This window comes from Brassica napus, chromosome C5, assembly GCF_020379485.1.
Source record: "Brassica napus cultivar Da-Ae chromosome C5, Da-Ae, whole genome shotgun sequence".
In the NCBI taxonomy this organism is placed as follows: domain Eukaryota; kingdom Viridiplantae; phylum Streptophyta; class Magnoliopsida; order Brassicales; family Brassicaceae; genus Brassica; species Brassica napus.
In genome coordinates, this window is record NC_063448.1 from 48,184,654 (window position 1) to 48,207,827 (window position 23,174).

Consider the following 23,174-nt stretch of genomic DNA (forward strand, 5'->3'; position numbering starts at 1 on the left):
TATCCTAAATTAATTACCTAAAATGTTATTCGAGAAATTGTTTTTTTTTTTTTTTACAAATTTTTTATATGCTACAACCTATATGAAAATAAAGTTACAAGTTCAGTCTGAATTCATATTTAAAATGAATTATATATTTAATAAACCTCTAATAAAATAAGATTTATTGGTATATCCTAAGATATAATATTTAAATTAAAATATTTTTAACTTTATATACACAAATTAATTTATAAGAGAACCAAATTTTGAGTGATGTATATGCTTATATGATTATGATACTGTTGTGAAAAAAAGAGAAAGATACTGCTGTAGCAATTGATTTATTGTAGGAGAAAATGTTGTAGTTTAAGATTTCGGTAAAGTTAATATATATACAAAAACATTTGTACTTTTCTTTTATAAATATATTAAAATATTTTTTTCAACAACAATGTATGAAAAATATTTCATCACTAAACATATTATGATTATTTTCTTTAGCCCTTCTTTCGCAATAAACTTCAGTATACAATCTACTGTAGTATAAATTTTATTGTTTAAACTTAACGGGTTTGTTTCCCTCGTTTGATTGTTTTGGGTGTCCCTGATCAACGTTTTTGGGTGTGTTCATACTAAAACAGCCAGAAAAGAAGAAGAAAACAATTTCGGAGGGGACTTGACTCATTAACCAACTATTTGCAAAGGTCGATGGATATGCTCAGGTAGTGTTTTCCTTTTGACAATATTGTTTCAACGACGTCAAAAGCTGCCAAATCGTTTATGTACCCCCTATGTCCTAATTCCGAAATCAGCATCAGAGCGGGTGAGAGTATTAAGTTAATGCCACCTAAAGACACAAAAGGGGCCTTAACTTAGGTTCCAAAAAACTTAATAACCCAAATTCGAACATGTGATCTCTTTATGCTGCTGAGACAATGGACTTGCATCTTGCTCCTATCCTCTGACGTTTTTAGGGTTTTTTCTTCTGAAGATGATGTTAATTTCCTTCGCTTGTTCCTGTAATGGATGAAGAAAGAAACTAAAAAAGATTGTAACTGATCGAAAAACATGTGTGAAAAGTGAAGAAAGAAAATACCTCTAGTAACCTCTTCCACTTCCCTTCTGACTTTGCATGCAGGGCTTTCCATTCCACCGCCAGCTCGTGTACAATGTGGTTTGGCTGCGTGCAGTGTGCTGTAGAAACGGCCTTTCTCTTTTAAACAAAAAAAAAACTGTGTGAGACCATGGTTTGCTACTTTGCAGTTTGGACAATGTTCAAAAAGAAAGAAAAAAACGTTTGACATGACAATTGCAACACCTTACTTTAGAAATCGACATCAGAGCCCTATCCACCAGCCTCTGATGTCCAGTAAAGCTTCCACATTCTCTGACTTCCTTTGGAAAATCTCTGCTACCCACTAGAGGCCTACAAAAAAGGATCATATAAGAGAAAAAAGGAAAGAAAAAGGATTGATGAAATTTGTGCATCTGTGAGAGATAGAACGTGACATAGCGACCTCTGGTCATCTAACATCAGGCACTCTCTGGTTAACCGGGATATAGCACTATCAGCTGCCTTTTTGGTGTAAAAAATCACGAGAGCTCTCCCTAATTAGAAAATGCAGTTTGTTATGAAATAACTTATAATTTATAGTATCGAGAAATTTAAATAAGAGTAGAATTTAATACCCGTAGGAAGCAAATAACACTACTATGAGTGAGAGAGTTTATTATAAGTAAGAAGAAGAAGATGTAATGGTTCTTTGATTATAAACTCTTGTTCTTGTTTTTTTGGTGTACAAAAGAGTGAGATGAGTGATGGTATTTATAGTGAACAACAATGCATAAAATATCAAAGATGGTGCTTGATTTGGTAAATGAGTGGGTGATCATAGTGCTTGATGAGTAGATGATCATAGTGCTTAAGTTGGTAAAGGGGTGGAGGATCATTTCAAAGTTTATCTTATAACACTCCCCCTTGATCATCCATCTTGTATTAAATTAAGTTTCGTAATACTCCCCTTGGGAACCGGTGTCACTCTCCGCTCTCGCTCAACGTCTTTGTTGCCTCGTTAAAAACCTTTCTAGGAAAACCCAATGGGAAAAACCATAGTTAGGTAAAAAGAGTACAACTACGTAAGCTCCCCCTCGATTGAGCAATCATAGATCCTTCTGATGACGCATTCCAATGTTATGGACATGTTTTCTGAATACCGAAGTAGAAAGTGATTTTGTGAAGAGGTCGGCTGCATTGTCGCATGATCGAACATATCTTACTTCAATCTCTTTATTCTTCTCGAGCTCTTGAGTATATGAGAAGAACTTCGGAGGTATATGTTTGGTTCTATCGCTTTTGATATATCCTTCCTTCGTTTGAGCAACACATGCCGCGTTATCTTCATATAGAATAGTTGGCCCCGTACTTTTGTCAATCCCACTACTTGAACAAATGTGTTGGCTTATAGATCTTAGCCATACACATTCTTTACTTGCTTCATGGAGTGCGATGATCTCAGCATGATTTGAAGAGGTAGCCACAAGCGTTTGTTTCTGAGAACGCCAAGATATAGCAGTGCCTCCGATAGTAAAAACATATCCTGTTTGCGATCGGGCTTTGTGTGGATCTGAAAGATATCCTGCATCTGCAAAACCAACCATTTGACCATTTGAATCCTTAGGGTAAAATAAGCCTAAATCAATAGTCCCTTGTAGGTAACGAAAGACATGTTTAATTCCATTCCAATGTCTTCGTGTTGGAGATGAGCTAAATCTTGCTAGAAGATTAACAGCGAATGATATATCAGGCCGTGTACAATTTGCAAGGTACATCAACGCTCCAATTGCACTTAGATATGGTACTTCCGGACCAAGTATCTCTTCTTTTTCCTCAGGTGGTCGAAATGGATCACTTTCAATGTTAAGTGATCTAACGACCATCGGGGTGCTAAGAGGAGTTGATTTATCCATGTTAAATCGTTTCAACACTCTTTTAGTGTATGTGGATTGATGCACAAATATACCATTTTGTGAATGTTCTATTTGTAGGCCAAGACAATACTGTGTCTGTCCAAGATCTTTCATCTCAAATTCTCCTTTGAGATAGTCTGATGCCTTTTGTATTTCTTTTTGAGTTCCAATAATATTTAGATCATCAACATATACCGCGATTATCACAAATCCGGATGTTGTTTTCTTGATGAAAACACATGGGCATATAGGATCATTCACATATCCTTCTTTTGTTAAATGTTCACTGAGACGATTGTACCACATACGTCCAGATTGTTTTAACCCATATAATGATCTTTGCAATTTTATTGCACATAACTCTTTAGGTTTGGAACTTAATGCTTCTGGCATTTTAAATCCATCAGGGATTTTCATGTAGATATCAGTATCTAATGATCCGTATAGATAAGCTGTAACAACATCCATGAGACGCATCTCAAGATTTTTATCAGCGGCTAGACTCATCAAGAATCTAAATGTGATCGCATCCATTACAGGAGAATATGTTTCCTCATAATCAATACCAGGTCTTTGAGAAAATCCTTGGGCTACAAGGCGAGCTTTATACCTTGTAATCTCATTTTTCTCATTTCGTTTTCGAACGAAAATCCATCTGTACCCAACTGGTCTCACATCTTCAGGTGTGAGTACAATAGATCCAAACACTTTTCGTTTGTTAAGCGAATCAAGTTCGATTTGTATTGCTTCTTTCCATTTATTCCAATCATGTCTCTTTTGACATTCATATATGGATTTCGGTTCTGGATCATCGGTATCTTCATTTACCTCACCTGACACGATATATGAGAAAGCATCATCAAGATCATTTTGTTCATTTCTATTCCATATCCTTTTATTATGGATGTAATTAATAGAAATCTCATGATTATCTTTCGATTCATGATGCTCTGATTCATCAGAGTCCTTATCATTTATTTCTCCCAAAATATTTTCTGCTATTTTGGGTGCATCATATATTTCAGCTTTCTTCTGTTTCCTAGGATTCTTATCCTTAGAACCAGCAGGTCTACCACGCTTCAGGCGTGTTTTTGGCTCTCGTGTGTCATCCTCCTTTTCTTGTTCATTTGGCATTTTGATACGAGCAGGAGCATTTGCAGCTGGTATATGAGATTTAGTTACCGTCTTGGTATCTGCAAATGCATCAGGTAGCTGGTTAGCTATACTCTGTAAATGCATAATTCGCCGAACTTCTAGTTCTGACTCTTTAGTAGGAGGATCAAGATATAACAATGATGGTACACTCCATTTTATATCACTTCCAACATTTTTGTTTTCTCCCCCTAGAACTGGGAATACATTTTCGTCAAAATGACAATCAGCAAAACGTGCTGTAAATACGTCACCAGTCTGTGGTTCTAGGTATCTTATAATTGATGGAGAATCACAACCAACATATATTCCCAACCTTCTTTGTGGTCCCATCTTTGTTCGTTGTGGTGGTGCTACAGGCACATATACCGCACAACCAAAGATTCTAAAGTGGGAAATGTTTGGTTCTCGACCAAACGCTAACTGAAGTGGGGAATACTTATGGTATGCACTCGGTCTGATCCGAATGAGTGCTTCTGCATGCAAAATGGCATGTCCCCATACAGAGGTTGGAAGTTTTGATCTCATGATCAATGGTCTTGCAATCAATTGCAGACGCTTAATTAAAGATTCAGCCAAACCATTTTGCGTATGAACATGAGCAACCGAATGTTCAACTTCAATTCCCATTACCATACAATAGTCATTGAATGCTTGGGATGTGAATTCACCAGCGTTGTCTAGTCTAACTCTTTTAATAGTATAATCAGGAAACTGTGCTCGCAGTTTGATTATCTGAGTTAGAAATCTCGCAAATGCCACATTTCGAGATGATAATAGACAAATGTGTGACCATCTACTGGATGCGTCAATTAATACCATAAAATAGTGGAATGGTCCACATGGTGGATGTATCGGTCCACATATATCACCTTGAATTCTTTCAAGGAACTTTGGTGATTCTTTCTCGATTTTGGTTGGCGATGGCCTTACGATCAATTTTCCTAGAGAACATGCAACACATGTCATTTTATTCCCTTGAGAAATCTCCTGGATTTTCAGTGAATGACCATGTGAGCTCTCTATGATTCTACGCATCATTGTACTGCCTGGATGGCCAAGGCGATCATGCCATAACGTGAACTCTTCTGGGTTCCGTTTTACTACAAGATTTGATTCGATCTCATCGATATAAGTATGATGTAATCCCGAAGGAAGTTCTGGAAACTTTTCCAATATGTGTTTTCTGCCACATTTTTCAGAAATTACATACATGTATTTCTTTCCATCCTCAGTTGCAGACTGAGTATCATATCCGTGAAGATATATGTCTTTAAAACTCAACAAATTCCTTTTAGAACTCGGAGAATATAAAGCATTATTTATGGAAAATTTTGTTCCATTCGGCAAAGTAAAGTTTGCTTTACCAGTTCCTTCAATCACGTCTGCAGGACCTGATATTGTATTGACGACAATTCTTGTCGGTTTTATATCAGAGAAATATCTCTTTTGTCTCAGAATAGTGTGCGTTGTTCCACTATCTGGTATGCATATTTCACGAATCCGTTTCTTGGATTTTGCTCCATTAGTATTTTGATCCATTTCTGAAATTATCATAAACATTAAATAAAAGTGAAACGTGAAATTTATTCATTGATTATATAAAGAAAACACACAATAATTATACATATATTTTTGTTAAAACAACATTATTCTTTGAAAAACATAATTATTATATATTAGAAATGAGGACTATTCAGCAGTCTTATTAGAAACATTTCCGTACTCTTCAAGAGTATTCTAGTCCAGCTCATTTGCGAAATCAGAGGATTCAAGGTATGAGGTCCCTTCAACGTTTTTCGTGAGGTTCATCTCTTTAGCCTTTCCTTTTATGGATTCTTGATATAACTTGCACAAATGTGGGGGAGTACGACATGTACGGGACCAATGTCCTTTACATCCACATTTGTAACATTTCCACTCTTCAAGAGCGTGAGGGAGATTGATTTCCTTCTGATGATCAAATCTGTCTTTCAAGGCTTGCCATAATACGGCTGGATCCTCAACGTCTCCATAGTCGTGAGTTAGATTCTCATCTAAATGCTTCTTCAGGAAGATTATCGCTTCGGCTATATGCTCGGGTGGCGATTTGTTGCCGACTATTATCGCTTCGGTTATATTTTTTTTTTTATTACAAGATAAGGTTTCACATTTGTGACCCATCTGACATAATTTTCGCCGGTTTTTTTTTCAGAGCCGGGAACTGGAGTTTCTCGACGTTTGCCATTTGTAAAACGCAAAATAATAATTTTATTAGAACTTCATAATTTAAAAACCGTTTACATTAACCATACAAGCAATTACAAGGAGAAGCGATGTAAATAAAATTAAACCGATAATCATCTTAAATTCACTCGGAGTAAATTCTCCATCGAATAAACCATAAATAGAAACACAAATAAAAATGGCACATAAAAACAAAAGTGCGCGAATCATCTTTCTTGAAAAATCGGAGGAGAGCGATTTGAAATTTTTGAGAGAAGATGAGATGTTTTGGATGATGAAATGAAGTGAAAATGAGTTGTATTTATAGATGAAAATTACTGTTCATGACCGTTGGAGAAAGGGGAAATTTTTTGAAAAATTTTCTTTGTGACCGTTGGGTTAAATCGAGTGCACCAAAAATTAGTCTGAAAATATCGTATTAAACGGTCAATCAAATCTATAAAATTTCATAAAAGTGAAAAATTATGACAATGAAATATTTATGTTATATGACAACAAATCATGCGACGGCTCAGCCGATCAATGCAGAATAATAAATAAATTATACGGCGGCTCGGCCGACCAATTAATAATAAACAGAATATAAGGCGGCTCAGCCGACCAATAAATAATAAACAGGATATAAGGCGGCTCGGCCGACCAATAAATAATAAACAGGATATAAGGCGGCTCGGCCGACCAATAAATAAATTAAATTACTAGTAAATAATATAGGCGGTATTCCGGCCATTATAACATGATATAAATAATAGTAGAGGCGGTATACCGACCATTATAACAGGGTATAAATGATACAAATAAATTTTACCGAATCGCAGAGTGATCGTGCTGATAACGTGTTATGAAATAACTTATAATTTATAGTATCGAGAAATTTAAATAAGAGTAGAATTTAATACCCGTAGGAAGCAAATAACACTACTATGAGTGAGAGAGTTTATTATAAGTAAGAAGAAGAAGATGTAATGGTTCTTTGATTATAAACTCTTGTTCTTGTTTTTTTGGTGTACAAAAGAGTGAGATGAGTGATGGTATTTATAGTGAACAACAATGCATAAAATATCAAAGATGGTGCTTGATTTGGTAAATGAGTGGGTGATCATAGTGCTTGATGAGTAGATGATCATAGTGCTTAAGTTGGTAAAGGGGTGGAGGATCATTTCAAAGTTTATCTTATAACACAGTTAGCTTTGTTGTCCTTGCCGCTTATTTTTCTTTTCTTTAATAATAATGTCGGAACTTTAAGGTAGGTTTAAAGCAGGCATACCAATATGTGGATTAGAAACAAGACTTGCTGGGATCATCTTTGCATCAACTCGTTCCTTGAGAGCTTGCCTACAAAGATTCTGCATGCAACAATATAATCAAACGGCGATGAGTGTCACTGTATTTTGAAGTCTTTTGCATAATGATTGCTAAAACCATAATTTGATCTACGAGTTGATGGGATTGTGTTCTCAACATTGTCTAGGATGCTGAAACAATAGTTCTCAAATATCATTCTAGAAAATATGGCAACAAATGCATACTGTCGAGATCTCTATCTCAAAACTAATTGAGATTGAGTGAGATTCCTAGTATGCCACATCAAGATGAAAGCTCTTTTAGCAACATTCATCATGAACTAAATAACAATGGAATCGTTTACATACCCATTTTTTCAGAACAACCTAAGATCATGGATGTAGTGATGTCATTTATATAATAGCTTATGTCCTTATTTTCAATGTAGGACCACATACCTCCACCTCCATCGATGTGTATGATGGTTCCAGGTTTTCAAACAAGACCAACCTTTCTGTTTCAATAGCTCTTTTTAGTTCCTCCTCAAAGTTCTGGGAAAATGTATATAGCAGTGTTAAATGAAAAAACCAGTGTTTAGTATATATAGTTTTCTGTGAACTTCAATATTCCCTTGGCCTCGTTTCGTGTCATGAAAGCCATCAGCTTGTAAAACATTGTTTCAGATTCTTCTTAGACGCAAAAACATTATTGTAATACAGCTGGCCAACATGAGACGAAAAGCCATAGTTAAGGCGTCAAAGAACTTACCAGTTTCTTGTACCAGCTGCTTCTACCCTGTAAGACAGATAAAAGAAGAAAATAAATGTCCTAAGTGAACACTATCTCAAATTTCTATGTCATAAGAAGAAAAATAACTAGTTCATTTCACAAAAGTTTGTGATGTTACATCGTTAACGTTTCTCTTAGCTACTCCAGTGAAATAGAGACAGTACTTACAATTGTTTGACTTGGAGCTTTGTCTACAAGAGGCGGATTTTGGGTGAGTTTCTTCTCTCCTGGTTCAGGGAAATAATCTGAATCTGGAGTATTGAGTACAAGATTCCTCGTTTTAGAAGGTTTGTGATCACCTGATGAAACTGAGCCAAGTGGACTCCCTAATGGTGTGGTTTTGGTTTTCAGACCTCTTGACGTAATATCAGCACTTACACTTGTCTGACTTGGAGCTTTATCAACAAGAGGCGGATTTTTGGTGACTTTCTTCTCTCCTGGTTCAGGGCAACAATCTGAATCTGGAGTATTGAGTACAAGCTTCCTCCTTTTAGAAGGTTTGTGATCACCCGATGAACCTGAGCCAAGTGGACTCCCCAATGGTGTGATTTTAGTTTTCAGACCCCTTGACGTAATATCAGTATTGACAGGAGGGTATTTCTTCACATGTACACGATCAGCCAACATTTCTGCCACAATGAAAGGTTAGTGTCAATCTGTTCTGTCTTTTGCACAGAAAAGATAAGAAAAGGATCAACCTTTCTTTACTGGGCTTGTTCTACACGTCAGCTTTCCATCTCTGTCGTAGTTTTTTTCTAACCGCGACTCTGAACGAAAAGATTTCACGGGAGCTGCGCTCGAGTTTGGGCGTTTTAGCGGGTCCTTATCTATTCTCTGGTTGAAGAACTTCTCCACTGCATTATCAGAGGCAGTTGAAAGTAAAATCAGCTTTCGTTAGTAACACATCGGAAGAGCATTAGTTATTGAACAACAAACCTCTAATTCCAGCTATTGCATCTGCAAAGTCCTCTGATATAATCTTCAGTTTTGTATCGAAGGTGCGGGAGAAGACATAGCGAGCATTCCTCAACTCCCTTCTTGTTGGTAATGGGTTCCTTCGGTCATCTGATAAGCATACAACACTGCACTTCCCCAAGATCGTATCCTACACCAGCAAAAAACAGACAAAATCTTACATATAGAGTAACCATATCATCATCAATTAAGAAGAAGAGGTAGGAAACTCTCACCACATCGTTGATATTGTAAACCCCAGGGTCATCACCACAAGCGAGAAACAACTCATCCCACTGCGGCACGTAATCTCTCAAGTAGCCGCGGATGTCCATAGGTCGGAAAAACCAAAGGACCTTGACTTTCTTCTCGCCTGATGAAGTCTCATACATCCTGATAAGCTTCCCGATTGAGGTCTCGCACTGACCATGGATCTGGAAATAAGCACAGTCGAAGAGACGGTACTCGATGTCCTCAAAGGTAAAGGATTCGTAAAAGCTAACGCTTTTATCCGTGCGTCCCACAGCTTTCTTATCGCCCCACTTGAAGTCAGGGTGCTCTTCTCCACGGTTACTCTTTGGTTGCAACATAAACAAATCCTCCTAGAGAGAAGAAGACAATAAACAAAGACCATGAATAAGCTCATCATCTTCTTGAGTTTTGGACTCAGCAGCAATGAAACCTTAACTAAGAAAAACAAAAAATTATAATAATTACGAATTGATTTCACAACTCAAAAACGTTTCATCCAACTAAAACCTAGCCAGTAGCCACGAAACAGATCCTATGGCTGGCTCTAGAAGATGACACCGAAGGCGATTACTGAGTAAACCGATCGAGAGTAGGATTCGACCTAGAAACGGTGCAAATAGATGGAACAGTGACGATAAATCTGTAAAAATCGTTGCGTGGTACTTCGGAAACAGCTCAAGGTTTCTTAAAATACCCCCCCCCCCCCCCCCAAAGAAGCAGCTATTTCAAAACCAGAGGAGAGAGAGAGAGAAGGGAGCTCACCGGAAAGCTGGTGAGCTGGTTATGGGCGGCCGATCAAAGTAAGATTGTGAAAACGACGTGAAAACTAGGTAGATGAGCTTCGATAACCGTTTATTCCGGCGATTTTAGGTCACCGGAGAGGAGTGGTGACGAGGAGGAGGAGAGAGCAACATGGAAATGGGTTTTTGGAGGTTTTGTATGTACTGAGCAAAGAAAACAAAGCTGAGTGTATAGAGAGCCTAACGATGATGCTTCATGGAAATTTCTGGAATAACTTAATTACGAATTAATTTTCTGTAATTAGTAAGTTTTAATCATCTTTTGATGACTCTGTTTTCCCTGACTCAACGTCTCTGTCTTTCCTTATATAAACATGGAGGAGGAACTAAGCTATTTAACTTTAACTAATCCCACTTTTTTTTTTTTTTTTTTAACTTTAAGATCTCTTTAATATACATAATTTAAGAGCTGTAATTATGGATATAATCTTAAAAGCTTGGGTTGAGATAAAAAAACACACACGCAGAGAAGACCATTGGGTAATAATATGCATGACCTCTCTGTTTGAATAATTTCAACGAATATCGTTTGATTGGTTACTTTTATTTGAAACATTTGTATACATATAAGATTTGGCACCAAAGATGCGCTTATTGGACATTGACCAATATACCCTTTAACTACCTCACACGTTTGGAAAGGAAAATGAGGGCTATAAACCCTAGGCAGGCCAGCTGGCATTAAACCCTAAAGGTTATTTTGTCGTCTTATATACCGTCGCTGCTCTCTCCGCCGGCTAACTATTCCGTCGTACAACTGTAAACTTCAACTCTCTCTCTCTCTCTCAAACGCCGTTTCTATTTCCGCGTTCAACGTATCAGCCTCGATTTAATTCACAAAGCTGAGAAATGATTTTTTGATTTTTTTTACGGCTAACAGTGTCGAATTGTTTCTCAGGGTTGGGTTGAAGGAAGCTATGTATTCGATCTCAAAGATCCTGCGAAGGTATAAAAAGCTTATTTACCAGCTTTGTTCCTTTCTTTAGTGTGTGATTTTGATTTAAAGGTTTTGCTTTTCCTTTAAATAGGAGTTCAAGATTCAATCTTGCGCCTTCTTCGTTTGGTGCTGTTAGTAAGCTAGAGATATCAATTGGTACCAAAGAAAGTGCTTTCAGAGCATCTGGATTGAATTTTAGCAACCAATCACAAGGTTTAGTCAGACGCTATTCCGTGAGAGATGTGTTCTCACGCTTCATTGGCATCAACAAGCTTTCCTCTGTAGCTGATGTTAAAGGAGACGAGGAAGAGAAGGAGGCCTTTCCTGTTTCTGGGGATGCAGCAGAGGGAGTTGAAGACGATTCTGAGCTTGGTAGTGACATAGAAGATGCGTGTGATGATGGTTTTGAAGTTGAAGTGGAGCATTCAAACAAGGGGAAAGCTAAAAGGACAAGAGCGCGCTGTGAGCTGTATGACTCCATCGTTGCATATAAATCAGTGAAACATGTTCTTGAACAGTGGGTTAAAGAAGGCAAAGATTTGAGTCAAACAGAGGTTTCTCTCGCTGTTCACAACCTGCGTAAACGCAGATCCTACGCTATGTGTTTGCAGCTCTGGGAGTGGCTGCGAGCTAACACACAGTTCGAGTTCACAGAGGCAAACTATGCCTCTCAGTTGGATCTGGTGGCTAAGGTGCATAGTTTGCAAAAAGCTGAAGCCTTTCTGAACGATATTCCAGAATCTTCCAGAGGGGAAGTAGTCTACAGAACGCTGCTTGCAAACTGTGTCCTTAAGCTCCACGTGAAAAGAGCCGAAGACCTTTTCAACAAAATGAGGGAACTGAAGTTCCCGACAAGCGTGTTCGCTTGCAACCAGCTGCTTCTCCTCTACAGCAAGCACGACAGGAAGAAGATACCTGACGTTTTGTTACTCATGGAGAAAGAAAACATCAAGCCCACTCGGGGAACGTATCAGTTCCTAATCAACAGTAAAGGTTTATCCGGGGACATAGCTGGAATGGACAAGCTAGTGGAGACGATGAAGGAAGAAGGCATTAAGCTAGATCCGGAGATACAAGCTGCAGTGGCTAGATACTACATGAGAGCGGGGCGTAAAGAGCGAGCAGAGGAAGTTATGAAGGAGATAGAAGGGGAAGGATTGGAGCAAGCTCCATGGGTGTGCCGTTCGTTGCTCCCTCTTTACGCAGAGATAGGAGACAAGGAGAACGTGAGAAGGCTGAGTAGGTTTGTTGAACAAGCGTTGAGGTATGATAATAGTATCGCTGCTATCAAAGCGTGGGGAAAGCTGAAGGAGATCGAGGAAGCAGAGGCGGTGTTTGATAAACTCGTGGAGAAGTACAAACTCGTCCCCATGCTGCCGTACTTTTCTCTCATGGAGATATACACTGAGAACAAGATGCTGACGAAAGGCAAAAACCTTGTCAAAAGAATAGCGAGTGCAGGGGTCAAGATCGGCCCTTCGACATGGCACGCGCTTGTGAAGCTCTATATCAAAGCTGGGGAAGTTGGAAAAGCTGAGATGATATTGAACAAAGCTACGAAGGATAACAAGATGAGACCCTTGTTTATTTCTTACATGGTGATACTCGAGGAGTACGCGAAGAGAGGGGATGTTCATAACGCGGAGAAGGTTTTCATGAGGATGAAGAGGGCAGGGTATGCAGCTCAGCTAATGCAGTATGAGACTGTGTTGTTGGCTTATGTGAATGCTAAAACGCCTGCGTATGGGATGAGTGAGAGGATGAAGGTGGATAATGTGTTCCCGAACAAGAGTCTTGCTGCGAAACTGGCTCAGGTCGATCCATTCAGAAAGAGTCCAGTGTCTGTTTTACTTGACGAATGACCATTATTTGGTTGTCCTAAGTGTTTTTATTGTAATTTCTGCTAAGCTTAGATGATAAGAAACTGGAGGATTCGTTTTCATTCGAATCAAAATTTCTTATCAAGTTATGGTTGTGTAATTTTAGTCAGTGTAAATTGTGTTCAAGAGAACAACCAGATTAGAGAGATGTGGAAGAGTTGTTCACGAGTTTGGAAAGAAGATTCTCAGAAACTGGGCTGCTAAATATTTTAATTTAAGCCCATGTATTGACCCGTATTCGGATGATTTAGATTTTTAGTATTGAACCGGACGGGGGATATTAGGTGAAGCAAACCGAATCGAATCAAGTTAAACCAGCGTAACCAAAGTAGAAAACCGGTTTGAAAAATTCAAAAAAAAAAAAAGGAATTATGCGGTGAGCGTGGATCGAACACGCGACCTTCAGATCTTCAGTCTGACGCTCTCCCAACTGAGCTATCCCCGCTTCGTTGTCTATTGACAATAGTACCTATAGTTATTTGACAAATATAATTTTAATCGTTTTGGGTTCGTCTCTCTCGATAAAAGGGTAAAACGCAGAAGCGGCCCGACGAAGAAATCAGGTATCAAAGATGAAATCATTCAAGGAAGAATTGACGTTGGGTTCGTGGCTATTTTACGATTCGATTTCGATCTGCTAATGGTTTCTTCCTGGTTTTTTTATTGATAATACTTAATAGACCTTATCTATCTTATGGTTGCAGATGAAAGGCTCGCGGAATCGAGGGAGATCATCGCCAAGTATCCTACTCGGATTCCTGTAACTCTATTCTAACCTTCTCTTCAGTTATTCCGAATATATTTATTTGTTCATATATTCGATTCGATTCGATTCAATTCAATTCAATTAATTCTCTGAAATTGATTTCGGAATTCAAATGTTTTTTTCAGGTAATTGCTGAGAAGTATTCTAAGACCGATCTGCCTGCAATCGAGAAAAAGAAGTAACTTAATTTCAAATCTGAATCTGAATCTTTTCTTTTCTTTTCTTTGTGTGTCTGGAAGAGATGATGTTGAGTTGAGTTGTTGTTGTTGTGTTTTAGGTTCCTGGTTCCACGAGATATGTCGGTTGGACAATTCATCTACATCTTGAGTGCTAGATTACACTTGTCTCCTGGTAAAGCCTTGTTCGTCTTCGTCAACAACACTCTCCCTCAAACTGGTAAGCCTTTCTTGCTTGCCTCAAAAACTTGTTTGTTTTTTTCTTTTATTAACCTCTCTCTCTCTCTCTCTGCAGCTGCTCTGATGGACTCCATCTACGAGACTTACAAAGACGAAGATGGATTCGTTTACGTGTGCTACAGCAGTGAGAAAACCTTTGGTTGATACTACCACACCATGTTTGTACATATACACTTCCTCATAAGCTGTTGTTGTTCACTACTTCAGAAGAGCTTGTAAGCTTATGTTGAGTGCCGCTTGTTTTACCCTTGGTTCATCTCCAACAACTATATATGTATTTCCCACAAAACGCTCTCTTTTGTCATCATTGTTCATCTTCTTAAGAAAGCAAAAGACAATTGATTGTGTTGCTAGGGGAAGAGTCTTTGCACTTACTTTCCGTCGAGCACTACCAAGTGGCAACCCACCGGTAGAGTTCTGGCTAAGAGATGGATTTTGCGAGGTAAAAGGCTAAGAGATGGTTCATAGCGCAAGAAAGACAAGTGTCTTTAGTAGTATCAATCTTGTTGAGATTACATGAAAACCAAAACTCAAAGCACATGTAAACATTCTTATAACCCAGATCCAGATCTCTTGTATGGTTACATTATCTAAACCTTAATGCTTGTTAGATCTCACACACACTGCAATTCCCTAGCCTGAACAAGTGCTCATCCTTCTCTGACATTATCTGGAAAAACAACTATGGTAATGATCATAATGAGCTTGCACATTTTTAACAACTATGGCTGAGGTTTTGCTGCCAGTACGACACACCCCAGTCAGTCCATCGCTACCTTATCTAGCTAGCTTTAGCATACTCTTCTTGTAGCAATTTCATACCTGAGTGCCCCTGCAGAACATCTTCACTAAAGAGTGCCAGGTGTACATCTTGTTTGATCCTTGCAAAGATATGCCATGATTAGATGACTGCGCAAAGGTATCATCGCCTTTATTATATATACTCTGTTCAAGCCTTCAAAGTCTTAACCTTTATCATCATGGTTAATGCTTGTATTTGTTTTTTTTAACACAATGCTTGTATATTTCTATGTCAGGAATCCCATCATTTGAACAACTACTTTGTATATGAAATGTCTAAACAAGTAAATCAATTTAAGCGGGCCAAACCCCAAAGAACATCAAAGCCCAGACCTTTAAATGAGACAAATCGGTCGGTGTGTCCTCACACTCGTAATGTGAGTGCGCAATGAGAACAAAAAGAAAAGCTAGATAGAAGAGAATCTTAACTTTGCCATGTACGGACAAGCTGCATTGTCACGATTATTCTAAAACGGGACCATTCATAAACCACATGGAGAGAAGGATGCTACATTACAAAAAATCGAAACAGAGAGACTATGATTTATTTGTCCTTTTTAGCTCCATACATACTATAATCTTATCTCGTTAGTTTCTTTTCACAGTCAAACTTGCAGTCATTCATGAGTTTCTTTTCACAGTCAAACTTGCAGTCATTCATGAATGTACTTCATGTGTTATAAACTGTATGAGTTAGTTTTTTACATACCCAAAACAGTAACTGTTTGAAAAGAAAATCGTCAAACGATGATCATTTATTCATTTTTAAGTAATTCTTGTTTTAGACTAAAACCAAACTTAACTGAAGTGTATGAAGTTTACTTAACACCAAACTTGAAAAATCAAACTGATACTGTAAAAATTGTTTATTGCATCTTGTAATATATCAACATCACTAGCATACAAATTACCATTATCATTGTAAAGACTAGAGAATAAGGACACATCTATGCATTGAATTATATTCCCTTTGTAATATTACATATATTTATATATATGTGGCAAATCAAGAGGGGTTGATTTTGTCTTCATCCTTCTCTTATCTCTATCTTCCTCCACAGGCTCTCAATCCTCTAACATTAAGATCATGTACGTACTTTATATTGCCGACCAAAAAGAAAAAAAAACTTTTTTTTAATTATCTTAAAATCATGTTTGATTTGATTATACTCCATAGAACAGTGATTAGCGAATCAATATTTTAAGAAAATGAAAATTAATGGTACATTAATCCAAACCTTTGTTTCTTTATTTAGGAGTCTTGCGCTAAGTCATGATTACGCTCTGTGAAGAGAGCCTTTCAAGCAGAAAAACATAGGAAAATGTAAAAGGACTATATTCAAACTACCTTCTCTTTTTATATAAAAAAACACAGCACTACACTGAACTTCGAGCTCACGGTGGAACAGAACACGAGCCGTAATGAAGAAAGCACCTTCGCCGGAACCTGTCACCACCCACGGCAACCATTCGCCGCATAGTGACCAAGAAAAGTTCGCCGGAGACGTGGAGTACTACTCTTGGTTCGACGAAGCTTGCATCCAAGACATGAACTACTTCGTCAAAACCATCACCGGCATCAAATCCAAAGGCATCCGACCAGACCTCATCGGCTCCATCATCGCTCATTACGCTTCTAAATGGCTCCCTGATCTCTCCGGCAACGTCTCCGCCATCACGACACCACCACCGACGGAAAGCGTCACGGCTTCTGTAATGAAAAAGCGTTTTTTCGTCGAAACTCTAATCGGAATCCTCCCTCCGGAGAAAGACTCTGTTCCTTGCAACTTCCTCCTCCGTCTACTCAGGACAGCGAAGATGGTCGGAGCCAATGGGAACTACTTAACGGAGCTCGAGAACAGAGTGGCGTGGCAGCTGGACCAAGCCTCGCTCAAGGAGCTCATGATACCTTCCTTCCGCCACACGTCTGGGACTTTGCTTGACGTTGAGCTCGTGACTCGTCTCGTGAAGAAGTTCGTTGGCTTGGATAGTGAAGGTGTTAAAACCGGCGCGGCTTTAGTTAAAGTGGCTAAGCTTGTTGACTCTTACTTGGCTGAAGCCGCCCTAGACGGTGGCTTGACTCTACCGGAGTTTATATCCCTTATTGAAGCTCTGCCTAGCTATGCTCGTACCACGGAGGATGGCTTGTACCGCGCCATTGATACATACCTCAAGGTAATAAAGTATTAAGAAAAATACAATTTAATAGCACTAAATCATGTTTTTAGTGATAAAATTAATACGCAAGAGAAACAAATACGCAAAATAACATTTATTTAAAAAATAATAATAATAAACATTTTATAAGTGGATTTAGGCTTAGAGTTTGGTATAAAGCAATGCTTTAAATATCTGTTTAGACGGCACCAATACATCTTCCTAGTCGGCAAATCGGATATAAAAGATATGATTTTTCAAAACATTTTTTTTTAAAATTGGTTTAGGCAGTCAAAAAAAACATCCATTTAAATAAATAATCTTCTACTAGGTTAAGACCTGCGCCTTGCGCGGGATGAACATTGTATATTTGAATTATTTTTATATATTATATGTTCAGTTTTATATTATAAAAAAATATATATATATATATGTATTCGATATATAAATAGTCAATAACTATTACTTATATAATTAAATTGGTGCGAATACGTAAATAATTTTTTTAATCCAAACAGTTACCTTTTATATTTTATATTGTATATAATTAAATTTAAATAATATATACATATATACATAGATACATAGTATATTTTTAATCTTGATATATGTTAAATAATGTATTCTACTCATTTGGTTTTTTGATGATTTGTATATTTTTATAATAAAAACTTTAAAATCATTGATAACAAAATTTTCATTGTGCGATGTTTAAAAGTTTTGGTAATTTATAATATTTAGAAACATTGAATGAAAGTTTTAAAATTTAAATATTAAGTTGTCAGTATTTGTTCAGAGCTTCTACAAAAAAAATGTTTATAGTAAATTTCAAAACTAAAATATTTATGTATTTTTAATGGTATATAGTTTAATTTAAAAGATATTAAAAAAATAATATATATATATATATATATATATATTTTTTAATCTTGATATTTATTAAATGAGACTCCCTAATTATATGATTTTGTAATTATTTTTTGTCATAAAAAAATTAAACCATAGATCATAAAATTTTAATATGAGACTTTAAAAGAAATTTAAAATATAATATATAATAAAATATAATATATAATAGAGGGTGCATTAATTTGTATCAAATCTTTATTATTTGAAATCATTAATTGTCATATATACTTTACCAACATTAGGAAATTCTGTAATTTTTATTTAAGGAAAGAATTGAAAACATTAATAATTAATTTATGGTTAGTTTAATTAAAAACTTATTATATATTTAGATGGACCAACATATTTTTCTAAGTATTCTAAGAATCATTGTGGTGATGACACATGACTACCTCATAAGTTGTAATGTTCCTTTTTTTAATATACAGGGATAAGACGTTTGAACATTGGTATTTATGGGATGATGAGGGTGGAGGTGGGATTAGGTTTAAGAGTTAGAGTAATTTAGTTTTTTTCTAATCAAAAGGATGCTATTTTTTAAATTTTTATCATTGGGTGTTATGTATAGGATAAACTTTTTAAAAGTGTTATTTTGGAGAGTTGTCTAGTATTAAAACTTTGGAATGGAGATTCATTTCTTGAGACTCACTCAATCTTTAAATTCAACTATCAGGCTCATCCTCAGGTGTTGAAGCAAGAAAGGAAAGAACTTTGCAGACTCATTGATAGCAGAAAGCTATCACCAGAAGCAGCTCTCCACGCGGCTCAGAACGATCGCCTCCCGGTGAGATCAATCATCAGAGTGTTGTTCACCGAGCAGACAAAGCTAAGCCGTCACGTTGACTGGAGTGGTAGCTTGACGAGGAGTCCAACAAACCCTTCTGGCTCACATTACTTTGAGCAAGGAGGCTCTGGAGCGAGGTGCTTGTCAAAACGCGAGATGAACGTTCAGCAAGCAGAGATAAAAAGACTTAGAGAGGATGTGGCGAGGCTGCAGAGCGAGTGCAGTGCCATGCATTTGCAGGTTGAGAGGCTTTTGGAGAAGAAGAGTGGTGGGAGTAAAGGGTTTTTCAGGTGGAAGAGGCTAGGGTTAGTGCCTTCTATTAGAGGAAGTGTTAACGTTGAAGAGATGCCGAACTGTGAGAATGGTGAAGGGTTTGAACCTCAGACTCCTGGGGATATGAAGACAAGGCTTGTTAAAGGAAGAACACCTTCAAGGTGGAGAAAATCTATGTCTTAGCCAGTGTCTTCTAATAGCAAATACAAGTGGAACGATCAAAGATGGTTTGAGTGTAAATTTTTTCTAAATTATAAAATAATAAATATAAAAATTAGAGACTAAAATTTTAAAATTTTAGATCTAGTGCTAAATTTAGAATTTATAATTTGAAAAGAACAGTTAAACATATGTATATAAATAGATCTATTAACTTTTAAAATTATATATTTTAGAGAGATTACATAGTTAGATATACCATTAAATATTTTTTTGAACATGGTCTATAAATAATTTAAGACAGCACTGGTATCAGGGAAAACAACACAACAAGCTGTTATTACACACAGAGGAAGTCTATTTGTACACAAACAATGAATCAATCATCAAACTCTAACACAATGCATGTAATGATAAATGGGGTCTAGAATTTGACAGCTCTTTTGATTGTTTGAAGAGATGACTTGATGAAGTTGTTCTTAACAAGATATTCATCCTCATCGTCATGACCTGAAACCACTGGCTTCTTCATATTCCCCTTTTTCATTCCAAAGATGAGTGAAGGAGATGATGGGATCCTTCTGAAAGCTCTAGCACTCTCTGATCTCTTCACCACTTTGTCTCTCCCGCTCTTCTCTGGTGTGTTCTTCCAATCAAAACTCGTTCTGCTTCTACGTGAGCTTTCAGCTCTTGTTTCCACCTTGTTTGTGTTGTTGTTGTTTGCCTCCACAGCCTGCAGCAACTGCAAGTCCAACACATCTTCACTAACCTTGTCAAGTAGAGGGAACTTGTGATCCAGTTGCTCTATCAGTTCATCGATCTTTTTGCTTCTTTCAGCTTGAAGATCCTGTGGATTGGTGATTTTGACGTTGTTCTCGAGTAATATGTGGAGCCATTTCTCAACGTTTCCTTTCCCTCGCTCTCTCCTGCTTTCCTCATCTTCTTCACTCTCTTGTTCCTTCAAAACAGGAACTGCTCTGAAGCTTCTGCTCTTCTCTTCTAATTGAACCAGAGACTTCTCAGACACTTCTGGAATCTTCTGCTCCTCTTCCACCTCTTCTATCTCCCCATGCTTCTGAGTTTCAGCCTCAGAAGTTGCTAACTCCTTGTTTAAAGACTTGTCTTCACTTGTTCCAGGAAGGTACAAAGACAACTTCTTGTCTCTATCTTCTAGCAGCAGTTCATCTTCATTACTCAGCAAAAGTCTTGATCTTTTCCTTGCTTTCTCCAGTTCAGGCCTCACTTGATTCTCCAGCTCCTCTCTCTCTTTAAACTTCTTGTGAAGCTCTTTCTCCGAACCATCACAAATCGCCTTCTGCGCCTCTAACCTCGCCATAAGCGCACTACTTGCAGCCTGGTTTAACCTCACTTGTTCCTTATACACAACACTCCTTCAAAACAAAACAAAACAAAGTTAAGTAACATTGAGCTAATCATATAGAGAAGATCAAGAATCTCTTACTGGTGCATAGCATCGCGGATCATTTTCTCGAGTGTATTCCTATACGAGCATTGAGCTTCTGCCAATCGCCTGCCCTTTTCAGCTCTTCTTCTCCGCTTAATCAGCTCACTCTCCAGCTCCTGTATAGTAAGCTGCTCTTCGCTGTTCTTTCTTTTCAAGTCATTCATTTCCTCATCTAACTTCTTCATCTCAACTCTCATATTCTGAGCTTCCTCTCGGTGTCTCAGTGAGTCCCTAGCAGCAACAATGGCTTGATAAGGATTCTTCATTAAGTCTGGAGTCTCATTCTCTTTCATTGCACCCACTCTCATCTTCCTTGCTGCAGTATAGCATTAGAGAACTTAGTATTTAACTATCTATAACAGAAAATAGTATTATTTTCAAAATAATACTCCCTCGTTTTAGTAAGATTCTTTATTTCCAGAAGTAAAATTTTCTACCGTTTTAACGTTTATTAAGAATAATAAATATTTACAATATAATTTACAATTTACTTTCCAATAATTATCCACTAATAAAATTTAATCAGTTCAAATATTCACAATTAATGTTTCTCAAAAGTATACAAAAGTACCTTGAAAATATAGAAAATCTAACAAAAATAAACTCTAGAAAATCCTAGTTTCGGGGGAACAGAGGGAGTATATGTTATAGAATTGTCACATATATTAAAAATACATATTTAAATTTTGATTATAAAACTATTTCTCATAATTTTTAGACCATTAAAATTGAATAAAAACAATTAATTTCTTTAAAGTTAACAATTATCATTATTATCAAAAAATGCATTGAAAATGTATCTTTTTAAAACATTTGTTTCCTAAAAAATTAATCATTTTGAAAGGGAGGGAGTAGTTACTAACCATGCGTTTGACGATTGTAATCGAGAGACCTCAACACTAGTGAAGGGTCATAAGGATCTCTTTTAGAAACAACAACTGCAGCTGAAGCAAGTCCAAACTTCTCTTTTGATTCAACAAAATGCTGAGGGAAACGATGCGAGTCAACGGTTTGCGAGCCGTTAAGTTCCTCGCTTTCGCCTTCTTTGAACAAGAACGAAAACGCTCTCCTCTTGAAATCAGAACTCGAAGCAGCAAAAATAGACAGAAACTGATTCACTGAAATGCCAACTTGAAGATCCCACCATGGTACTAAGAACTCAATTTTGTCCTTTTTGTTCTTGCGTGCTTGCCATTGCACTATCCTTAAGTTGCTTGGTACTGTTAAACCTCCTCCTAGAACAATTCAAAAGCTTTTTAATCAATCAGACAACAAACACAAGAGCCTTAAAAGAGACAAAACTGAGGAGGAGGATGTGTTGTTTACTTGAGAGAGGGAACCAATGATCAAAGCCCCAAGCGAGAGGAGAAGCTGAGTCAGCGTGGAAGTAGAGAACATTCCCATACGGATCAATCCGAATAACAGCCGGATCAAACCCGGCATTGCTACAAAACAAAATGACTCTAGTGTTACTTAGTGTTGCAGTTTCATTAACTTGTGTGATGAGAGAAACAAGTCCTTACCCTAGATGATTAAGTTGTTTCCATAGGAGACTTAAGAAGATCTTAGGTTTCGTTGTTGGTCTTGCTTTCGGATCAATTACAGGGAACATCTTATCTACTTCTCTGCATCTTGAGTTCTTCAGAACAAACAGTACACACATGATAAAGATCAATTTTTATTGTAATAGATTAATTTCGACTTTTTGTTCAAAACAAGCTTGTAGCCGTATCTGATTCAAACAGATTTTATTTATATAAAAAAAAAAAACAGTACACACATGATAAAGATCAACAGATTAGTTTATTTTGGTTTGACTAATGAATTGATTTCGATTAGATTACCTCGTTGTGTTGCAGAGTATACGGCATGAAGGTGAAAGGAGGGCCATTTTTGTACGGAGAAGAATCGAAGTCGCGACAGATCTTTGCGTAAGCTATCGGGTAGCCCTGAGCTTCCTCGATTACCATGTCTTCCTCCGTTATACCATAATCGCTCAACATCGGCGTTGCAAAGAGAGGACAAGATTAACTGTTTCTCTCTATGGTTTGTGTTTGAGCTAAGAGAAAGCAAAAAAAAAAAAAAACTCCTAGAAGCTTTTTGGGAATGTGATTTCTGTTTCGGACAAGAAGAAGATTAACTCAAACAACGGTCGGATTTTCTGTCCGTGAATTTGTCCGAAAATAATAAAATTAGTTGTGGGATAAAGAGAAAATTTAAA

At 37.2% G+C, this 23,174-nt stretch overlaps 5 protein-coding genes, 1 long non-coding RNA gene and 1 other non-coding gene across 11 annotated transcripts; 3 read left to right on the forward strand and 4 right to left on the reverse strand.

The window, feature by feature from the left end:
• Positions 1 to 645: 645 nt before the first annotated feature.
• On the reverse strand, positions 646 to 10,953 carry LOC106399831 (protein ANTI-SILENCING 1-like). 3 transcript variants are annotated; one of them, XM_048757001.1, is made up of 13 exons: positions 10,369 to 10,953; positions 9,591 to 9,956; positions 9,337 to 9,505; positions 9,099 to 9,254; positions 8,700 to 9,029; positions 8,569 to 8,627; positions 8,380 to 8,406; positions 8,070 to 8,162; positions 7,595 to 7,673; positions 1,500 to 1,590; positions 1,306 to 1,408; positions 1,079 to 1,195; positions 646 to 999 (listed from the first exon to the last, which is right to left on the reverse strand). In XM_048757001.1, exons 2-13 carry the CDS (start codon positions 9,942 to 9,944, stop codon positions 937 to 939), a joined length of 1,641 nt encoding a protein of 546 aa, XP_048612958.1. In that variant the 5' UTR covers positions 9,945 to 9,956; positions 10,369 to 10,953; the 3' UTR covers positions 646 to 936. The 3 variants fall into 3 exon arrangements, with proteins under 3 accessions (XP_048612958.1, XP_048612957.1, XP_022558787.1); XM_048757000.1 differs by having other exon boundaries at positions 1,301 to 1,408; positions 8,569 to 9,029; XM_022703066.2 differs by having other exon boundaries at positions 8,569 to 9,029; positions 10,369 to 10,737.
• A 103-nt stretch (positions 10,954 to 11,056) lies between these two features.
• Positions 11,057 to 13,371, forward strand: LOC106397670 (pentatricopeptide repeat-containing protein At3g15590, mitochondrial). 2 transcript variants are annotated; one of them, XM_013838293.3, is made up of 3 exons: positions 11,057 to 11,165; positions 11,305 to 11,352; positions 11,435 to 13,371. In XM_013838293.3, exons 2-3 carry the CDS (start codon positions 11,324 to 11,326, stop codon positions 13,203 to 13,205), a joined length of 1,800 nt encoding a protein of 599 aa, XP_013693747.1. In that variant the 5' UTR covers positions 11,057 to 11,165; positions 11,305 to 11,323; the 3' UTR covers positions 13,206 to 13,371. The 2 variants fall into 2 exon arrangements, with proteins under 2 accessions (XP_013693747.1, XP_048612956.1); XM_048756999.1 differs by lacking the exon at positions 11,057 to 11,165 and adding an exon at positions 11,167 to 11,221.
• Positions 13,372 to 13,595: 224 nt separating this feature from the next.
• On the reverse strand, positions 13,596 to 13,668 carry TRNAF-GAA. The gene has a single exon. It is a non-coding gene; the product is annotated as a tRNA-Phe (tRNA).
• Positions 13,669 to 13,687: 19 nt separating this feature from the next.
• On the forward strand, positions 13,688 to 14,758 carry LOC106397152 (autophagy-related protein 8i). Its single transcript, XM_013837715.3, has 5 exons — positions 13,688 to 13,826; positions 13,928 to 13,983; positions 14,115 to 14,167; positions 14,267 to 14,385; positions 14,461 to 14,758. Exons 1-5 carry the CDS (start codon positions 13,796 to 13,798, stop codon positions 14,547 to 14,549), a joined length of 348 nt encoding a protein of 115 aa, XP_013693169.1. The 5' UTR covers positions 13,688 to 13,795; the 3' UTR covers positions 14,550 to 14,758.
• A 112-nt stretch (positions 14,759 to 14,870) lies between these two features.
• Positions 14,871 to 16,030, reverse strand: LOC125586976. The gene is made up of 2 exons (XR_007323530.1): positions 15,228 to 16,030; positions 14,871 to 15,075 (listed from the first exon to the last, which is right to left on the reverse strand). It is a non-coding gene; the product is annotated as an uncharacterized LOC125586976 (long non-coding RNA).
• A 205-nt stretch (positions 16,031 to 16,235) lies between these two features.
• On the forward strand, positions 16,236 to 19,616 carry LOC106401107 (coleoptile phototropism protein 1). 2 transcript variants are annotated; one of them, XM_048757002.1, is made up of 3 exons: positions 16,236 to 16,295; positions 16,463 to 17,381; positions 18,946 to 19,616. In XM_048757002.1, exons 2-3 carry the CDS (start codon positions 16,629 to 16,631, stop codon positions 19,510 to 19,512), a joined length of 1,320 nt encoding a protein of 439 aa, XP_048612959.1. In that variant the 5' UTR covers positions 16,236 to 16,295; positions 16,463 to 16,628; the 3' UTR covers positions 19,513 to 19,616. The 2 variants fall into 2 exon arrangements, with proteins under 2 accessions (XP_048612959.1, XP_013697001.1); XM_013841547.3 differs by lacking the exon at positions 16,236 to 16,295 and having other exon boundaries at positions 16,307 to 17,381.
• A 128-nt stretch (positions 19,617 to 19,744) lies between these two features.
• LOC106397794 lies at positions 19,745 to 23,149 on the reverse strand. Its single transcript, XM_013838423.3, has 6 exons — positions 22,798 to 23,149; positions 22,477 to 22,592; positions 22,280 to 22,398; positions 21,817 to 22,188; positions 20,951 to 21,269; positions 19,745 to 20,879 (listed from the first exon to the last, which is right to left on the reverse strand). Exons 1-6 carry the CDS (start codon positions 22,954 to 22,956, stop codon positions 19,913 to 19,915), a joined length of 2,052 nt encoding a protein of 683 aa, XP_013693877.1. The 5' UTR covers positions 22,957 to 23,149; the 3' UTR covers positions 19,745 to 19,912.
• Between the last annotated feature and the right edge of the window lie 25 nt (positions 23,150 to 23,174).